Source organism: Vitis vinifera, chromosome 5 (assembly GCF_030704535.1).
Source record: "Vitis vinifera cultivar Pinot Noir 40024 chromosome 5, ASM3070453v1".
In the NCBI taxonomy this organism is placed as follows: domain Eukaryota; kingdom Viridiplantae; phylum Streptophyta; class Magnoliopsida; order Vitales; family Vitaceae; genus Vitis; species Vitis vinifera.
The window spans coordinates 12,258,349-12,276,987 of NC_081809.1; the positions used below are offsets into that span (position 1 = coordinate 12,258,349).

At 34.7% G+C, this 18,639-nt stretch overlaps 1 protein-coding gene and 1 long non-coding RNA gene across 8 annotated transcripts in view; both read right to left on the reverse strand.

Moving 5' to 3' along the window:
* Positions 1 to 1,477: 1,477 nt before the first annotated feature.
* The window catches only part of LOC100247656 (uncharacterized), a 40,816-nt gene continuing 23,654 nt past the window's right edge, over positions 1,478 to 18,639 (reverse strand). For 5 of the 7 annotated variants that reach the window (XM_059736969.1, XM_010651930.3, XM_059736967.1 and 2 more), the window contains 5 exons: positions 18,022 to 18,222; positions 4,773 to 4,870; positions 2,696 to 2,792; positions 2,517 to 2,615; positions 1,478 to 2,420 (listed from right to left, as the gene is read on the reverse strand). In XM_059736969.1, coding sequence (XP_059592952.1) covers positions 2,358 to 2,420; positions 2,517 to 2,615; positions 2,696 to 2,792; positions 4,773 to 4,870; positions 18,022 to 18,222 — 558 coding nt within the window. In that variant the 3' untranslated portion in view covers positions 1,478 to 2,357. Of the gene's footprint in view, positions 2,616 to 2,695; positions 2,793 to 4,772; positions 4,871 to 18,021; positions 18,223 to 18,639 lie in introns of all 7 variants that reach the window. The other 2 variants (XR_009465693.1, XM_059736965.1) reach the window with 2 other exon arrangements.
* On the reverse strand, positions 6,320 to 11,857 carry LOC132253812 (uncharacterized). Its single transcript, XR_009465694.1, has 2 exons — positions 11,677 to 11,857; positions 6,320 to 11,544 (listed from the first exon to the last, which is right to left on the reverse strand). It is a non-coding gene; the product is annotated as an uncharacterized LOC132253812 (long non-coding RNA).

The following is an 18,639-nucleotide window of genomic DNA, read 5'->3' on the forward strand; positions in this document are numbered from 1 at the left end:
TCTTCATGGTTGAGGATTGTTTCATATTTTATAAGCTTGTCATGAAGCTCCTTCAGGCATTGAAGAATGAAATTGGGGGAGGTAGCAGTGAGTCAAGGATAGAGAGTTCATCAACAATGCTATGAATGAAGCCAAGATATTCAGTTATAGATCTTGTTCCTTGATTTTCAAACAGTTGATCTATTAGTCTCATAGCCTGAGAAGATGACCATTTAGCATAAAACATTTTGTAAGGTAATTCGACGTGAGAGTCATAATTTTTAACGAACTAGAAGCTTGCAAAGGCTTGGTTTGTATTGGGGAAGTCGAGTTTGAAATCTGAAAGTGGAGTTCAAAATTTTTGAACTTTTAAGGCATGACATTTTCCCAATGCTAGAATTAATATGTTTATTTTCATTTTCTATGAATTAAAATAAAGGGGAAAATATTTATTTATAAATAAATCTAACTTTTTATATTAAAGACTATTATATAGATCATTTTAAAGACAATGAATATTAGAATGGGAATAAGTCTATGAACTCAAGTATCAACAAACTAAATATATACTTCAATATGGTTTTTGCTTTTTGCTTTCGCTGCATGTTTGTATTAGAAAATAACTATTTTTAAAAATCAAGTGAAACAAAAATAATTTTTAAAAAATAAATATGAGTTAGTTTTACTGGTTTTAAAAAATGAAAGGAAAACATACCCATTTAATCATATTTTTTAAAACTTGTTTTTAAAAATTGATTCTAAGTTAAAAAATAAATAATATTTTTAAAAACAATTTTCAGAAAACATGGTTAAGGTCCTAAATATTAAAAATATAAAACCACTTTGAAGAAATTCTTTATAAAAAGCAATAAAATAATGGAATAATTTATGAAAAACTTTATCCAAGTAATGCTTTGTTCCAAAAAAATTTTGTGGAAATAAGGGTTTATTTGGAAACATCCTTCAAGACCGTTACTAAAAGGAGTTTTTAAGAACAATTTTTAAAAAACAACTCTACATGATATATTTTCCGAAGCAAAAATCCATTTGATAACATAGAATGTTTTTAACTCATCTTTCATGTTTTCAGATATCTTTTAAAAATAAATTTTAAATATAATACTTTATTTTCAATTATTCTTCATATTTATTCCATTAATTTAAAAAATAATTATCAAAAAACAAGTGAAAAAATAAAAACAATTAAAAAATACTATAAAAAAACAGTATGCTTTCTATTTTTAAGAATAAAAACTTGTTTTTTGTTTTTTGTTTTTTGGTTGTCAAAACATGTTTTCTATTTTTCAAAATAATTACTATACAAGCCATAAATCACTCCAAGACAACAAATTTATACCTACTTCCCTTCTCTCTGTTTCCATCTTTTGACTTATCAGAAAGTGGAACTTCTGATTGAAAATTTGATTATGACCATAAGGATGTCATGTTTTGTTATCAACCATTTTCTTGGAAACCAAACAAGTAGAACAGGCAAGAATGGAAAAGATAAAGAGCTAAACACGCGAATGAAAGTAAATGGAGAGTTGGGCAAGTGCAGATCCCTGCAAACAAGTAAAATTGTGTATGTTGGAGGTGGGGGCCGGTATATGCAAGTAACATCGCAAGCATCTAAGCCAAGCAGTACATGTCTAAATTGAGGGCTTCAATTTCACAAGGCCATACAATTACAAGGATTACCTTGCTCCCAAAACACCCTACATTCTACTCGTGAAACTGTGCTTTTTTGCTTCACCTTCACCCCTATTGTTATCCCAACAACTGCTGCCCGCCCAAAGACCCCGTCAGCCCCCTTAATCAGGTTCAAGGTTTCATGGCTAGGGTCGTGTTCGATGCCATCCATTTTGCATCGGCCTCATTACAATCTTAAATTGGTCTAAGGCCCCTTCTGTATAACACCAACACCAAGTTTTGGTTCGATTCAAACTCAAGCTACAAGCTATGCCGCACACGAGACTGAGACCATGAACCGATTCAAAAAGATAAAATGCCACCCCACCACCAGGCTCGTTCCAAATACACCAAGGCTTGGCTAGAGGCCACAAGCTACAAGCTACAAGCTACGCCCAACATGAGACCACAAATCAATCAAAATGATATAACATATCTTCTTATCAAGCATCATCATCCAAAAAGAAGAATTTGTATGATTGACATATCAACCTAATGATTTTCTTTTCCCTAGTACGTCTAACAGAAACCAAATTAACAGAGGACAGTCCCCCTCCATGTTCAAAGTTCCAATTGCAAAAAGTTGTAAGCAGGAAACCAAAACGAATTTGTGATTACCTTCAGTACACAATCAAATCCTTGGATTTGATTTAACCAGCTGCAAAGAGAGATCGGAATTGCCAGTGCAATCAAGTGATGGATGACTTGCAAACTGGGCACGAAGTGCTCCTCGCGAGCCATGGATCAATACACTGCCAAAACATCATTAAAAGAAAAGGACAAAGCTGTTTAGTGGTTTCTTTTTCTAGAAACAAATGTTTCTTGAGTTGAAAGGGGAGAGTTTTTACATCTTTATGAAATTTGTGCAAGCAAGGAAGATGGCGTATGGTATCTCCGATAGTTGGGGTCTCAAGACAAATTGCACAAGATTCTTCAAAGTTATCAGTCTGCATGACACAACGGAAAGACAGAACAGGATTCAATCGTAAGTAAAGATGCAGATCTAACTGTCGGTTACATACATTACCTGTACTGTAGACTGTGGCAAGCTATTCATCTGATTGACTGATGCACCAACATTGTGATTGTTCTCATCAAGGGCTAATAGCATTTCATAATCATTCCTGGACAGAGATTGAGAGATCAGCTCTACATAAAAATCCCTTTAAAAAAAAAGAGAGAGAGATGCCTATAAAATAGCACAACACTTAAAACAAGTGTCCCACGACCACCCTAACAGAACTTTTATAGATTTGCAATAATGCATTCAATATCCTGACTGTAGCACTTCATTTTTTATTTAACATGCAATGTTTTCACATTCAAATTCATTCTTCAACTTTTAACATATAAATTAACAGCCAAACTAAGAATACCATTACTGGTGATCAATAATTTTCATATCAATGAGTCAATAATCAGCCAAAGAAACTTCTTCCTATTAATATACCAAATGCAGATTCTGACAAGATCCATTTTACCTCTTTCTATTTGCTAACAAAAATACACAGCTTCAAAGTCACCAAATATCAGTAAATAATATAAACATACACACGAAGAAATACTATTAAATAAGCATAGGACTTGCTACCGTACGAAAAATAGCATGTAGATATCAAACCAGATTTTTCTTTTGGTGCCATTTGGCTTTTTCATACTACATATATACTTGGAGCAAGCCTCTTCCATTTCTAATGAAGTCACTTTTAGCTACCATTTCTGTTTTCTTCTTGGAAAAAAATATTTAGTACATGTAAGAAAAATTTGTCAGAACCAGTTACTTCACCTACCTGTAAATTTTTCTTCACCTTTTTAATGGATAAATATGTATAAGGAACCTACAGGAAGTGCAACCCAGGCATACATAATAAAGAAATTAATATTAAAAGAGGAATTCCTTATTTAGGAAGCAACTAAAAACGCTGAAGAATAATCAACACAATGAAATTACTATTTAAAAAAAAAAAACATCAAAAAGATATCTATTACATAAGCATCCATAACTGAAGCACAACTTTTCAAAATAAATATCAGGATGCAACAATACATAGGCAGAATACAGAGTCCTACATCTTAGAAATTTGGATGGGAAGGAATAACTTCTTGTTATGCTAGTTACTAATCCCAATGTATGAGGTAGCAGTAGTTAGGTTCATACACAATTGGAGAGGAGCCAATTGAATCTCTAATCATAATGAGCTTACATCAAGGTCAGCATTTCGCAATACCCATGTTTGCAGACATATGGACTCTTCAGCTCTAAGTCATAAGACATGCAGATAACTTTCAAATTTTCCATGCACATATGTCTAGTATAAAAATGGAGACAAGCAGCAGCCACCTTTAAAAGCTTATCAAAGGCACAAAGGAATGGGCTCCAAGGCCCAAACATTAATTTGGCACTCTCTAAATGATAATGGGCTTAGTGGAATCTTATATAATTCAATATGGGTTCCGCCTAGAAGTACTTTCCAGAAATCACATTATGGGACTAGTCAATGGTCATAAGTTACTACTTTCAGTCACTTATCAAAAAAAAAAAAGTTACGACTTTCAGTCATTAGTATTGTCATTTTCCACGAGTCTTTAATGTGGTCTGGCAATCAATCCAAGTTATTTTCAAGTTGCATTACTACTGTGTGACTAGTTCCAATAAGTTATAAGTCCCGAGAGAAGTTCTATATAGTAGTTGATCTGTCTTTTGAAAAGGAATCAATGAATGAATGATAAAATTTCCAACAGTCACTATTTTCTTTGCGTAATACAAAGATCACTTGGGTGTGAAGCCTGGAGGTTTCTAGGAGTGATTCCTAGAGTTCTTATGGTTACACTACTACTCTCCTTGCATTAGAATTTCCTGTTCTGCATCAAAAACAGAAAAATGGGAAATAAGCTTCTGAATTTAAGAGCAAAATAAGGTTATCTTAGAATTATAACAGCCAAATATAATACCCAGATTGAGGTTTATATCGACCAAAAGCTGGATGTGAAGACTAATTTGCTCACCCAATTGGCAAATACAAGTGGCACCATATTCTATCACTGTTACAGAAGCCTAAATGAATGGAAATATAGATCAACTAACCGGTATACTAAAATCTTACTCATTGAAATCACGTTGAATTTGAAGGATGTGACCAGGCATTCTCATATCACCAAAATCACCAACTGCAGCCTCTAATGCTTCCAATATATCAATTCTCTGCATGAGAAAGCAAGATATTCATCACAATTTTAAAATGACACTTGCACAAATGTAAAACTAACCCCCAATCAACACAATAATCACCAATATGAAACAGAATAAAGGGGATGAAAGATACAGTAACATTAAAAAAATGAAGGAGAAGGTTCTATGTAGAAACTTGTAAACTACAAATTAAAAGCAGCTTCGGTAAGAAACATACACCTCTGCTAAAAATCTTGTGGGAAAAGGAATATTGAATAGGAAAAAAACTTATTAAAAACTCTCACCCAAACCTGAACTATGTACAATGACCACTTCCTTTATCATTTGAAGCTTCTTTTGATCAATTAAATCCATAAGGCAATCCAGTTTATTGAACCAAACATTTTCAGCAAATGCTTTTTGAAGTCATCAAGATAGTAAACTAAAAAAATGATCAAATTAATTTCAACAGGATGAAGAGTCAAATCCACCTTCAACTGACTTGCCTGAAAATAACAAATCAAATTTAACTTGTATAGATTCCAAGGCATGGATAGATAAACCGCACAACTCATAATACTAACAAAAAAACATCACAAAGAACACAACCAAAAAAAAATGATAAAAAAAGAAGAAAGAAAGAAAGAAATGAAAAGAAAGAAAGGCACAATATGTCCAGAATCTAATTTGGTAGTAAATAGATCTCAACCACTATGGCTCAGTCCCGATCCAAGGAAAAGGTCCAACAGTCGTTGACATCAAGAAATCATGTGAATAAAATCATATTACAGGAGGGTCATGTGTAAAGCATGCAGGTGCAACTTGCATCAGCATAAAATAAGATTCAACTTTGAACTGTGTTTTGGTTCTATAACATCATAAGCTGATTTAGTTGAAAAGTGAAAACCATTCCATGGTTTTCAGACACATTATGATGGTCATTCGATGGATATATTATACTATATCTCATGGTCAACCAAACAGAGTATAGGATATATTATCTCATCTTACAAGGAGTCAATTGACTAATCCTTTTGCATTGTAGCAAGGCAAGGGTGTTGTGGTAGCTTTTCTCTCTTTTTGGTATTTCACAGGTGATTCACTCCTCTGTCAGAGAGACTCTATGAGGTTGGCATGACTCTTTTGTCAGGAGGAAGCAGAAAAATGTTAGGGGAACTACTCCTTTATGCCTTTTTTTGGATAATTTGGAAGGAAACAGAAAATTGTTTAAGAATGTAGAGCTCTTTGATCATAGACTGAAAGTCCAATTTCTATGTAGCTTGTTTTCTTGGTCCAAGCTGTTTATAGGAGAGATTGTTGTCCTTATTTGATTTCATTGATTGGTTGGGTTCGGCTTGAGGGAGGGGAGTATTTTTGTTTTTCCGTCCCTTTTTTTGGCCTTTTTTGGCGGGTGTTGCATACATCCTGTGTGCTTTGGTACGCCCCTTTTTTGGTGCTTTTCAATACTATTGCTTTTTATCAAAATAAAAAAAATAAAAATCCAATCAACCAAACATGGCCTTACATGTTTATATGCATATTTGCAGTAATGGAAAATATAATATAATATATATACTGGCATAAACCTAGTGCCAATATCTAGCATCTATTGAACAAAATTAAAAATGAATAAATACAAAACCTGGAAAGATTTTTTAGTGTAACAGATCATGGCGAAAATTTGAAATTATCTCCCATTAATCTGATGTCTATCTTTAAACATAGTTAATTCCTATCAACTGACTTTCCTGAAAATAATAAATTAAATTTAACTAGTATAGATTCAAAGGCATGGATGGACAAACTACACAACACACAACGCAAACATAAAAATCACAAAGAACCCAACCAAAGAAAAAAAAAACAATTAAAAATAAGAAAGAAAGAAAGAATGAAAGAAAGGGACACAATATGTCCAGAATCTATTTTGGTGGTAAATAGATCTCAAACACTATGGCTCAGTCCCAATCCAAGGAAAAGGTCCAATGGTTGGTGACATTAAGAAATCGTATGAATGGCAAGGACGGAAATAAAATAAAATTACAGGACAATATGCAGAGAATGCGGGTGCAACTTGCATCAGCATAAACCAAGATCCAACTTTTAACTATGTGATTTGGTTCTATAACATCATAAGCTGATTTTTAGTTGAAAAGCGAATACCATTCCCCAGGTTTGAGTTCTACAGTGACACCTTATTTTGATCATTCCATGGATATATTATACTATATCTCATTGTCAACCAAACATAGAATAGGTTATCTCATCTCTTATTCTATCTCATGTTATATCCAACCAACCAAACATGACCTTATATGTTTATATACACATTTACAATATTGGAAAATATTACATAATATATACATAGATAGATAGATACAGATATTGGTGTAAACCTAGTGCCAATATCTAGCATCCATTGAACAAAATTAAAAATGAATAAAGACATTCTGGAAGATTTCAACAATTTCAGCATAACAGATTAGGGTGATTTTAGTGTAACAATACTGTATCAACCTCAAACTAAACTTCATGTCTACTCTTGAAATAAGAATCATCATAATAGAGAGCATCAACCTACTATACTTTGCCAGAAAGCCTTTGCTAATAAAGGGAACAGGAGAGAGAGATGATGTTGTAGAAGCCAAGAAGTGGAGAAACCATGCTAGTGTTGGGTAAATTATTTTTACTTTCCTTTTTTGGATTCTTCTTAAGCATCTCCTTCAATCATCTCCTTTCAGAGTTTCAGCAGTAAATCTAGATGTAGTCTTTTATGGTACCATCACATTATGCATTAGCCACATTGTGGGAAATTTGATGGCTAGAAAGGAACAGGAGAATCTTCTGAGGATAATAAAACTCTATGTGGGATCTGTAGGACCAGATTGGTTTCTTGACTTTCCCACAGGTTTCAACAACAAAGGAAAGTGTTGTATGACAATTATTTTGATATCCATGAGTTGGAAAACAATTTGTTCCAGTTCTAAAGGGAGGAATACTAGTTGTCAATGATGTACTCCTGGTTGGATTAAACTTAATGTTGATCTATGTGATGAAGAGAAGTGGCAGCCACCTAAAGAAGTATACTAAAGGCGCAAAGAATGGGCTATGAGGTCCAAGCTTTAATTTGGCATTCTTTGGATGATAATTGGCTTTAGCTGGAATCTTATACAATTCAATATGGGTTCTGCCTAGAAGTGATTTATAGAAAAAAAGATTATGAGCTTAGTCAATAGTCATAAGTAATTATTTTCAGTCATTAATGTCATCAATCTTGAACAGAATCATCATTCTAGGTTGGCCGAGTTGCTAGATTGCAAGGCTTCTAGTTGACCTATACCCTACTTGGGTCTTCCTTTGGGAGGGAATCCCAAGGCTTGTGGCTTTTGGGATCCGGTGATTGAGAGGATCTTGAGAAGATTAGATGGGTGGCAAAAGACTTATTTATCTTTTGGAGGTAGGATAACTCTTATCCAATCTTGTCTCACCCACATGCCTTGCTACTTCCTTTCCTTGTTTAAGATACCCGCTTCAGTGGCTACAAAAATTGAGAGATTGCAAAGGGATTTTTTATGGTCAGGGGTTGGGGAAGGTAAAAGAGATCATCTTGTTAATTGGGATGTAGTGTGTAAGTCGAAGGCAAGAGGGGGCTTGGGATTTGGAAAGATTGTTCTAAGGAATGTCGCTCTCTTAGGGAAATGGTTGTGGAGGTACCCTAGCGAGGGTTCAACTCTATGGCATCAGGTTATTTTAAGCATTTACGGATCACACTCTAATGGTTGGGATGCCAACACCATAGTCAGATGGTCACATCGTTGTCCTTGGAAGGCAATTGCACAAGTCTTTCAGGAGTTTTCCAAGTTTATTCGGTTTATGGTAGGAGATGGGGAAAGAATTCGGTTCTAGGAAGACTTGTGGTGGGGGGACCAACCTTTGGGATCCCAATATCCAAGACTATTTAGAGTAGTCACGGATAAAAATATTTCTATTTCTTCAATCCTCGGATCTACTTGTCCCTTATCTTGGAACTTTAATTTTCGTCGCAACCTATCCGATTCTAAGATAGAAGATTTAGAAAGCCTCATGCGGTCACCGGATTGTTTGCATTTGTTATCTTTGGTTTCAGATGTGAGATCTTGGTCTTTATCTTCTTCAAGGCTTTTTCTAGTCAAATCTTTCTTTCTTGCCTTATCCCAATGTTCTGAATCTCCTCCAATTTTCCCTACTAAGTTTGTTTGGAATTCTCAAATCCCTTTCAAAGTCAAGTCTTTTGTCTAGTTGGTGGCACACAAGAAAGTAAATACTAATGACTTGCTACAATTGAGAAGACCCTACAAAGCTCCTAGTCCGGATATTTGTAAGTTATGCATGAGACATGGAGAACCAACATATCATCTTTTCCTACATTGTTCTTTGACGATGGAGTTATGGCACAGATTATTTCAATTAGCCAAGACGGATCGGGTTCCCTCGAGGAGCATTTCTGATATGTTGTCCATCAATTACAATGGTTTTGGTTTATCTAAGAGAGGGGCAATTTTGTGGCAAGCTGCGTGCATAGCTATAATTTGGGTTGTGTGGCGGGAAAGAAACACGAGGATCTTTGAGGCTAAAGCAAGGAATTCAGAGAATCTTTGGGATTCTATTCATTTCCTTGCTTCTCTTTGGGCTTTTTGTTCCAAGGTCTTTAAGGGGACTCCCCTTATTGTGTTACAACTTGATTGGCAAGCGGCGTGTAATTCCTTTGGGTTGGTCTAGTCTAGAGTATTTGTTTGTTATTACATTGTATTTATTTGTTTTCATATTCTTGTAGTTTAGTTTTCTTTGGTGGGAGGATTCCTCATCCTTCTCTTGTACTTCTTTTTTCTTTAATATATTCCATTGTCGTTTCCTATAAAAAAAAAAAGTCATCATTTTCCAAAAGTCTTTTAATTTGGTCCAGTAGTCAATCCAGGTTTAGGCTATTGTCAAGCTACATTACAACTATGTGAATAGTTACAAGGAGTTATAAGTCTCTAGAGAAGTTTTAATTTGAAAGAAATCAATGAATGAATGATAAAATTTCCAACATCCACTATTTTTGTGTGGTAAAAAAAGCACCTAGGTGTGAAGCCTAAAGGTCTCTAGGAGTAATTCTAGAGTTCTTTCAGTGATACCAAACATCTACCCTCCCCTTGTATTTCACTTCCTTGTCCCGCATCACTATGCTACACAGGTTTAGTTATAGGTGTCAGATGTCAAATGGTAGGTGTCAGGTATGTATAGACATCTGATCCTTCACGTCTCAAATATGGGAACTTAGCTGAAAGGTACTTGCAAATAACATAATAAAGGGAAAAAAAAAAAAAAAAAAAAACATTGATATATTCAAAAAAAAAAAAATCACTCTCTTTTTCTCATTTTTGGAAAAGGAAAATGAAAAATCAAAATAGTGAATATCTAAAGCAAAATAAGTTTATTCATCAAGGATCCCCACACCCTTGTCACATTGTGTCAACACAGTACATTGGGTGAAGTTGAGGAGTCTAGGTATATCACATATGTTCATGGGTGCTTCCACTACAACCTAGGAATTTGGGCATTGATGTTCTTTTAGAGATCAAGATCAGTGTTGTCAAAGGCAAAAGGTGATGCCAAGGCGATAGGACTCCTTTTAGCCTAAGGCGAAAGGTGAAAATTAAGGTGATCGCCTAACTATAATAAGGCAATAAAATAGTATATATATTTACCATTTTACCTATTCTATACTCAACCAAAATAAATATTCTTCAATATTCAATACTACTAAATTTTCATCCCCTCTAATGGCTTATAAAATTAGGAAAATAGTAATAATCATTCAAAGTGTTAAATATAATACCCCAAATCATAAGAAAAGTCATATATTTAGATAAATTCATCATATCCATATGCATATTCTAATGTTCCAAACATCCAAAAATTAAAATAAGAAACAAAACAAGATAATGAACGTCCTAAAGAAGCTTTAAGCATCACCGTTGTAGTCATCATTAAAATTAAAATTGTCATCACTTTCATCAAGACTAGATTGGTATCCCTCCATCTCATTATCATCCTCTTCAATGTCCTCTAAATTGCTCTCTTTCTCTTCAAAATCACGTTGTGAAGTAGCAGCCACTAAATCCCCCTTTAAACTTGTCTTTGATCTTGGTCGAAGTCTAGTGGAAATATTTGCATCTCCAACACCTAATGCACTTGCCACTACACCCCATGTCAAGCTATCATCCTCAAAAACCAAGTCATCCTCCGCATGAATGGTGGTGTCTTCTTCACTTATTTTTCCAATCAACCACTCATTACTTTCATCAATATCTACTAATGAGATGGGGTCAATGACATTGCATCTATCATATCGTCCTTTAAGAGCTTGGTTGTATTTAACAAACACCAAGTCATTTAGCTGTTTTTGCTCTAGTTTGTTCCTCTTCTTGGTATGAATCTGTAAACATTTATTAGTAAATGTTACACAAGCTATATTAGTTATAACAACTTAAGTTACTTAACTGATAAAATTTCTAATGTTATAAATTTACATATTATATAATCAACAAAGTATTAAATACTTACGTGCTCAAACACACTCCAATTACGTTCACAACTTGATGCACTACAAGTCAAGCTAAGAATCTTTATGGCTAGTTGTTGTAAATTTGGGGTTGTGTTGCCATATAGTTTCCACCATTCAGCTATAATGTTTCAAATGTAAACAAAAAATTAGTAGACTAACAAGTAATTTTTTATCTAATAGCTAACAAAATAAGTAATTTAATATCTTATTTAGAAATATAAACTTTCTTAAAGTACTTTATAGTTTATACCTGGAGCTAACATCTTCCTTGATCTAATGGCTATTCGAATACCGAAGAGACCCTCTGCATTCTTATAAGTCGACAACTCACGAATGATCTTATCTTGCACATCAATGTCGGAAACTAATCTATCTATACAAGAATATAATCCTGATGTCACTTCTTCATCAAACTCCACACAAGGGTTGTCATAGAAAAATTCTGGGTTTAAGACCTACTGCATGCAAGGGACGATGATGGAGTTGACATTCCCATCTCTTATCAATGATTGAGAAGATCTCCTTGTACTTATCCTCATTCTCATTAAATGACTTTTTGATAGTCTCTTTACATCTATCCATAGCTTTATATATGTACCCCATAGCTGGTTTTCTTTCATTGTCAACAAGTCGAAGAACTTTAACAAGAGGACCCATCACCTTAAGAATATAGACAACATGATTCCAAAATGAAGACATCAAAACTATTTCGGAGACTTGTTTTCCCTTTGCTTCCTTTGCCCATTTACTAGCTAACCACTTGTCAGAAGTGAACATCAATCTCAAATTACGCTTTTGCATATGGATACTTTGTAGGGTAAGAAAACATGTTGCAAATCGAGTTATGCCTGACCTAACCAATTCTCTTTGGTTAGTGAACTCGCTCATCATATTTAGCACCCCCACATGATTGTAGATGAACCCATTCAATGTGATGGCTCTAGTCAAAGTCCTCTTAATTGTAGGAAGTTTCTCAATATCTTCTAAAATGAGGTCTATGCAATGAGCTGCACAAGGTGTCCAATACAAATGTGGTCATTTTGCCTCAAGGAACTTTCCTATATAAAGTTAAAATCATAAAAACCATAATAAATAAAAATGATTAATAATATCTTAAATTCATAATAACATGTTTCAATTCAAATGGCACAAATAAATCCTAAACTTCATCAAATAAAATCTTACCTACCAATACATAGTTAGATCCATTGTCAGTTATTACTTGAACAACATTCTTCTCCCCAATGCGCTCCACAAACTTGTCCAATAATTCAAATGTCTTCTCCCCAGTTTTCATGAATGAACTAGGATCAATGGACTCCATAAACATTGTTCCAACTAGGGTATCTCATTTGCAATTTGTCGATGATACCATCTTCTTTTCTAACACTAGGGAGGAAGACTTGCAGACTCTCAAGAGTCTTTTGTTAGCATTTGGGCATATTTCTGGGCTTAAGGTCAATCTTGACAAGAGTAATATTTATGGTATCAATTTGGATCAAGCTCATCTTTCAAGATTGGCTGAGACGCTTGAATGCAAGGCTTCTAGCTAGCCTATACTCTATCTGGGTCTTCCTTTGGGTGGAAACCCCAGGGCAGGTGGATTTTGGGATCCAGTGATTGAGAGAATTTCAAGAAGATTAGATGGATGGCAAAAGGCATACCTATCCTTCGGAGAGAGAATAACTCTCATCCAATCTTGCCTTACCCATATGCACTGTTACTTTCTTTCTTTATTTAAGTTACCCGCTTCAATCGCTGCAAAAATCGAGAGGTTGCAAAGGGATTTTTTATGGTCAAGGATTGGGGAAGGCAAAAGAAATCATTTAGTCAAGTGGGATGTTGTGTGTAAACCGAAGGAAATAAGGGGTTTGGGTTTTGGGAATATTTCTCTGAGGAATCTCGCTCTTTTAGGGAAATGGTTGTAGAGGTACCCTAGAGAGGGTTCAACTCTATGGCATCAGGTCATACTAAGCATTTATGGTTCACACTCCAATGGTTGGGATGCTAACACTTTAATTAGAAAGTCACATCGCTGTCCTTGGAAGGCTATTACACAAGTCTTTCAGGAGTTTTCCTCATTTACTCGGTTTGTGGTAGGAAATGGGGAAAGAATTCGGTTCTGGGAAAATTTGTGGTGGGGGGACCAACCTTTGGGAACCCAATATCCAAGACTAATTAGAGTAGTCTTGGATAAAAACATACCTATTTCTTCAGTTCTCAGTCCTACTCGTCCTTTCTCTTGGAATTTAAATTTTCGTCGTAACCTGTCAGATTCTAAGATAGAGGACTTAGAAGGCCTCATGCGGTCTCTCGATGGATTGCATTTATCTCCTTCAATTCCAGATGCCAGATTTTGGCCCTTATCTTCTTCAGGGCTTTTTTCAGTTAAATCTTTCTTTCTAGCTTTATCTCAATTTTCTGGATCTCCTCAAGTTTTCCCTTCTAAGTTCGTTTGGAATTCTCAAGTACCTTTCAAAGTGAAGTCCTTCGTCTGGTTAGTGGCACACAAGAAGGTGAATACTAATGACATGCTACAAGCGAGAAGACCCTACAAAGTCCTTAGTCCTGATATTTGCATTATGTGCATGAAGCATGGGGAATCAGTAGATCATATTTTTCTTCATTGCTCCTTGACGATTGGGTTGTGGCACAGGTTATTTCAGTTAGCTAAGATGGATTGGGTCCCCCCCCCCCCCCCCCCACCCCAAGGAGCATCCTTGACATGATGTCCATCAAATTTAATGGATTTGGTTCTTTTAAGAGGGGAATTGCCTTGTGGCAAGCTGCAAGCATCGCTCTTATTCGGATTGTGTGGTGGGAAAGAAATGCGAGGATTTTTTAGGATAAAGCAAAGAATTCAGAGTATCTTTGGGACTCTATTGTTTTCCTTGCTTCTCTTTGGGCTTTTTGTTCCAAGGTTTTTAAGGGGACTCCCCTTAACGTGATACAACTTGATTGGATAGCCGTGTGTACCCCATAAGGAGTGGTCTTTTTAGAGTGTTCGCTTGTTTTTCAGTGTAATTTACTGTAGTTTAGCTTTCTTTGGCGGGAGGATTCCTCATCCTTCTTTTTGTACTTATTTTTATCTATCAATAAATCTGTGTCGTTTCCAATCAAAAAATAAACATTGTTCCAATTGGGTAATTTACCAAAAAATTCATCCAGGTTCAATTTCTTCTATCTATCCACCCATCAGACATAATAGAAACTCCATACTTCATCCATGCAACATTATGATCTTTCAATAAATTTTTTGTGTACTCCACTTCTTCCTAAAGGATTGGAACTCTTAATTCATGATAACTTGGAGGTTTCATATTTGGACCATATTGTCCAATAGCTTCAACCATCCATTTAAAACTATATAAATTTGCACAATTAAATGATATTCCTACTTGATAAAAGAATCGACCAATGTATTGACATACAATTTCTCTTTTCTTTTGATCAAATTGTTTCATCTTTCCCTCTTTCCGAAGTTGAATTACTTTTTCTGGCTTTTGAGACACAAAAGCATCAATGGGACCTTTTGTTGTTGACATCATCTTCTTGTTACTTGCTATGCCACTTCTTCTATTATCAATCACTTTTTTTTCATGCAAATTGACTTCTTCAAGTTCCTCCTCTTCATCAATATCAACAATGTTTTCTAAGCCACCAAATTCAGGAAAAGAACTATAGTTGTCTTTTTTATTCTTTTTATTGGTCATATACTACTCAAGCTCTTCTCTTACTTCCTCTGGACATTTTAAACACCTTGCAGTTTCCTTTTTTTCCTATTTTATGTTGCTTTGCTCTAAAAATTCCACCTTTTGTCTCCTTCCCACAAAATAAACATGTTACTGAATTTGTATCTTTAAGATCTTTCAAAAAATTATATTTCCAAGCCGGATCTTTTTTGTTCGATCCTTTTGATGATGTGTCATCTTCTGATGTCATTTCCAAAATCTAAATTTAGTTTTAAAAAAAAAAAGAATTAAAAATTTAAAATTTAAAATATAAGGAAAATAAGACAACAATGTAAAAAAGTTATAAAATACAAAACACTTTTATTTTTTATAACAAATAATAAAATTCTCATGCAAGAAGTATGGTCTGTTGAATGATATATTTTCAATGATAAGAACTTATAAGTGATGAAAGTGGTGGGACCCATTGAAATGATGAACAAATAATAAAATTCTCATGCAAGAAGTATGGTCTGTTGAATGATATATTTTCAATGATAAGAACTTATAAGTGATGAAAGTGGTGGGACCCATTGAAATGATGAGTCTCAGGATGGATTATGGCTCTCTACAAATGTGCAATGGCAACAGAAAATTGTCGAAATCTTTGCAGTGTGTGTACTGTGTAGTGGAAATGTTACAAGCATAAAAAAAAATATGTCTCAGGAAGGTAGAGTATGGGTCTCTACAATGTGTAGTGGGCCTAGTGGCAGCAGAAAATGGTCAACTCTCTGTGTAGTGACACTGTTACAGGCAGCTTTGTAGTGTGCAGTATAGTGTGACAACACAGAGCAAAAAACATAAACAAAAAGGGTCCATGTGAGTCTTCACATCACAAGCAAAGACAAATTTTTGCTTTGCAGAGAATAAAATAAAAAAACAACGGTCAATAGCTATGAAGTGTGTAAAAGAGGGCAGTCTTCTTTCTTCAAAACAAAAGCAAAGATAATATTTTTCTTTGCAAAGAATAAAATAAAATAAAAACGGGTCAATTAAAAGGTGCAGCAGTCAGCCAGTCATAACATGCTTTTTTTCTTTAAAAAAAGGTTGGCTTCATGGTTCAAAACTTCAAATCGTGAAGAACAGAAGACAAAAGCCATAAGAAGAGTTATAGAGAAGAGAAAGAGGAGAAAACTTTGCCGAAGTGAACGATGAAGCTGATGAAATCTTCTTCCTTCCACCTTGTCTTCTTCTTGCTAAAAGGTAACAAAAGACTTTCTTTTCTTCTTCCCTCCACTTTGTCTTTTTCTCAAGCCCTAAATCTTGTTATTCCTTTTTTTTCCCTTTTATTAAGGCTTTGTTATCAACCTTTCAGCTTCTCCATATTTAAACTTTCCAAACTTTATTTTTAATATTTTATTTTATTTTTTTTCCAAGTTTTCAGCCTTATGAAAAAAGACAATCGCTATTACACATTAAACTTTATCCTAAGGTGACTGCCTAGGCGTCGCCTCTTTCAAGTCGCCTCGCTTGGGTCTTCAAGAGGCGTTTTTTATTTTTCTCGCTTCGCCTGGTGGCCTAGCAAACCAGGCAATCGCCTTTGACAACACTGGTAAGATGGAGCTAGTTCATTCATTTTCTTTTTTTCTTTTTTTTTTTAGTTGATGCATTTTCTAAGCCAGCTAGCCAAGGTTGGTGCACTGAGCTGAAATCATAGTGTGGTTTTGAGGCCAGAAATAAGCTCTACTCTAGAAACATATTGGTAAAAAGGGATTCTTCGATTGTGATGTGTTTAGCCCCCCCACCAAAGGAGGAGGATACCAAGGGATGCTCATTAAAGGCAAACTCAAGAGACTAGTTGGAACCAACAATTAAAATATCATAAATCATGGAAAAATTGAAGGTTGGATTTTATGCAAATATTGGAAAATATCAAACAAAAAAATATTAGTGGGATGAAAATTGATCAAAAAGTCATAAAAATAATAGGAAAGACTTCAAGAAATGATAAAACAAACAATAATAGATATATACATACATACATTCATAGATATTAAACTTGTTTTGATATAATTTATGACATTCAACTATAGTATACATATTTATTTTATTTTTTTATCAGAAACAAACAAATATATTAAAAGAAAAAAACATACGAAGGATGAGAGATCCTCCTCATAAAGTACAAACCTGATCAAAAGTAACTAAGTAAACCTCCACAAAACAAGGAAGGCTATACAATAAGGACAAAAGGCCTACACAAGTATGACAACAGCAGCCCCTATAACCCAACCCTAATGTGTACAAATTGAGAGCCAACTAAGTTGAATTACACTCAAAGGGTAGGGTTTAAAAATGTCTATAGTATACACATTGAAGTTGTTTTATGGAAGAAAACAATGTATGTATGATAAAAATCACACAATAGAGAAGATTTCAAACATTGAACAAATTAAGCTAAACCACCATCTAGTGACTCATGGTAGGAGAGTCATGGTAAACATTTTATTGAACTTTTGTTATAACCAATACGCATGAACCTTTTATAACAAAAGCACTACTACTAGAGTTGCTTCCACCATCTTTTGAACATGTCAAATAAGCTACTTTTAAAAAGTGGAAATAGACAAAGCAGCCCTGGCAATAGGATTTCCCTTTTCCCCTAAGCCAATTGTGTAATTCTGTAGGAGGGAAAACCATATCAGTTGTGATTTGGACAGAGATTAGGAAGAACCACAATTACTTATTCTAGCAGCAGTATGATAATTAATAACAGGGAATCATATAACCAATTATATAAGGAAGAGAAGAGTAGTGGGGGGGGTGGTTTAAGGGGAGGCTGTGTGTGTTGATTCCATGGAGAGATAAGAATCAAGGGGAAAACACAATAAACACAAATGACTGACAGAGATATAAACAAATACCATATCCAAGTCCATGTTCAGAGGGAAGTGAAGATTCCTTTCTCCAGAAGGAATTGCATGACTCTGGTTGGGAAAACGGCTCCTCAACTGTGCCATTCTAGTAGATGTAGGACCTCGAGCTTGTGTTCCTCTCCTAATTGAAGGGTTCTGAGAAGACCGTGATTGTGATTGTCTGTACAAACGCGATATTGCAGGGCCACTCTGGACAAAATGGAAAACAAATGATATTTAATGAGACAAATCATAAAAACCTGACAAAAAATTTATTAATAATACTGAATAATCTGGAAATGAGGTATATGCTTTTCTTGGGCTTTTATGTGTAGGTTTTATAAGTTTTTTATACACAATTCAATGTTATAAAAGGCCATTGAGACTTATTCTTTGAAGCTACAACCTCATTTAGGGTATTTGAGACTATAGGGCCAAGGCCATTGAGGCTTAAGCCTCATATATCCAAGGGTTTTAATGGGCTTCCAGCCTTTGTGAGATTTTGGCATTATATTTTATAAGAGACTTGAGCCTTAATATTCAATAATAAGTTTCAATGAGTTGTATGCTTTTTTTTTCAGCATTTGGGTCTAGATTTTATATGTTTGGTATTATGTCCTGATTTGG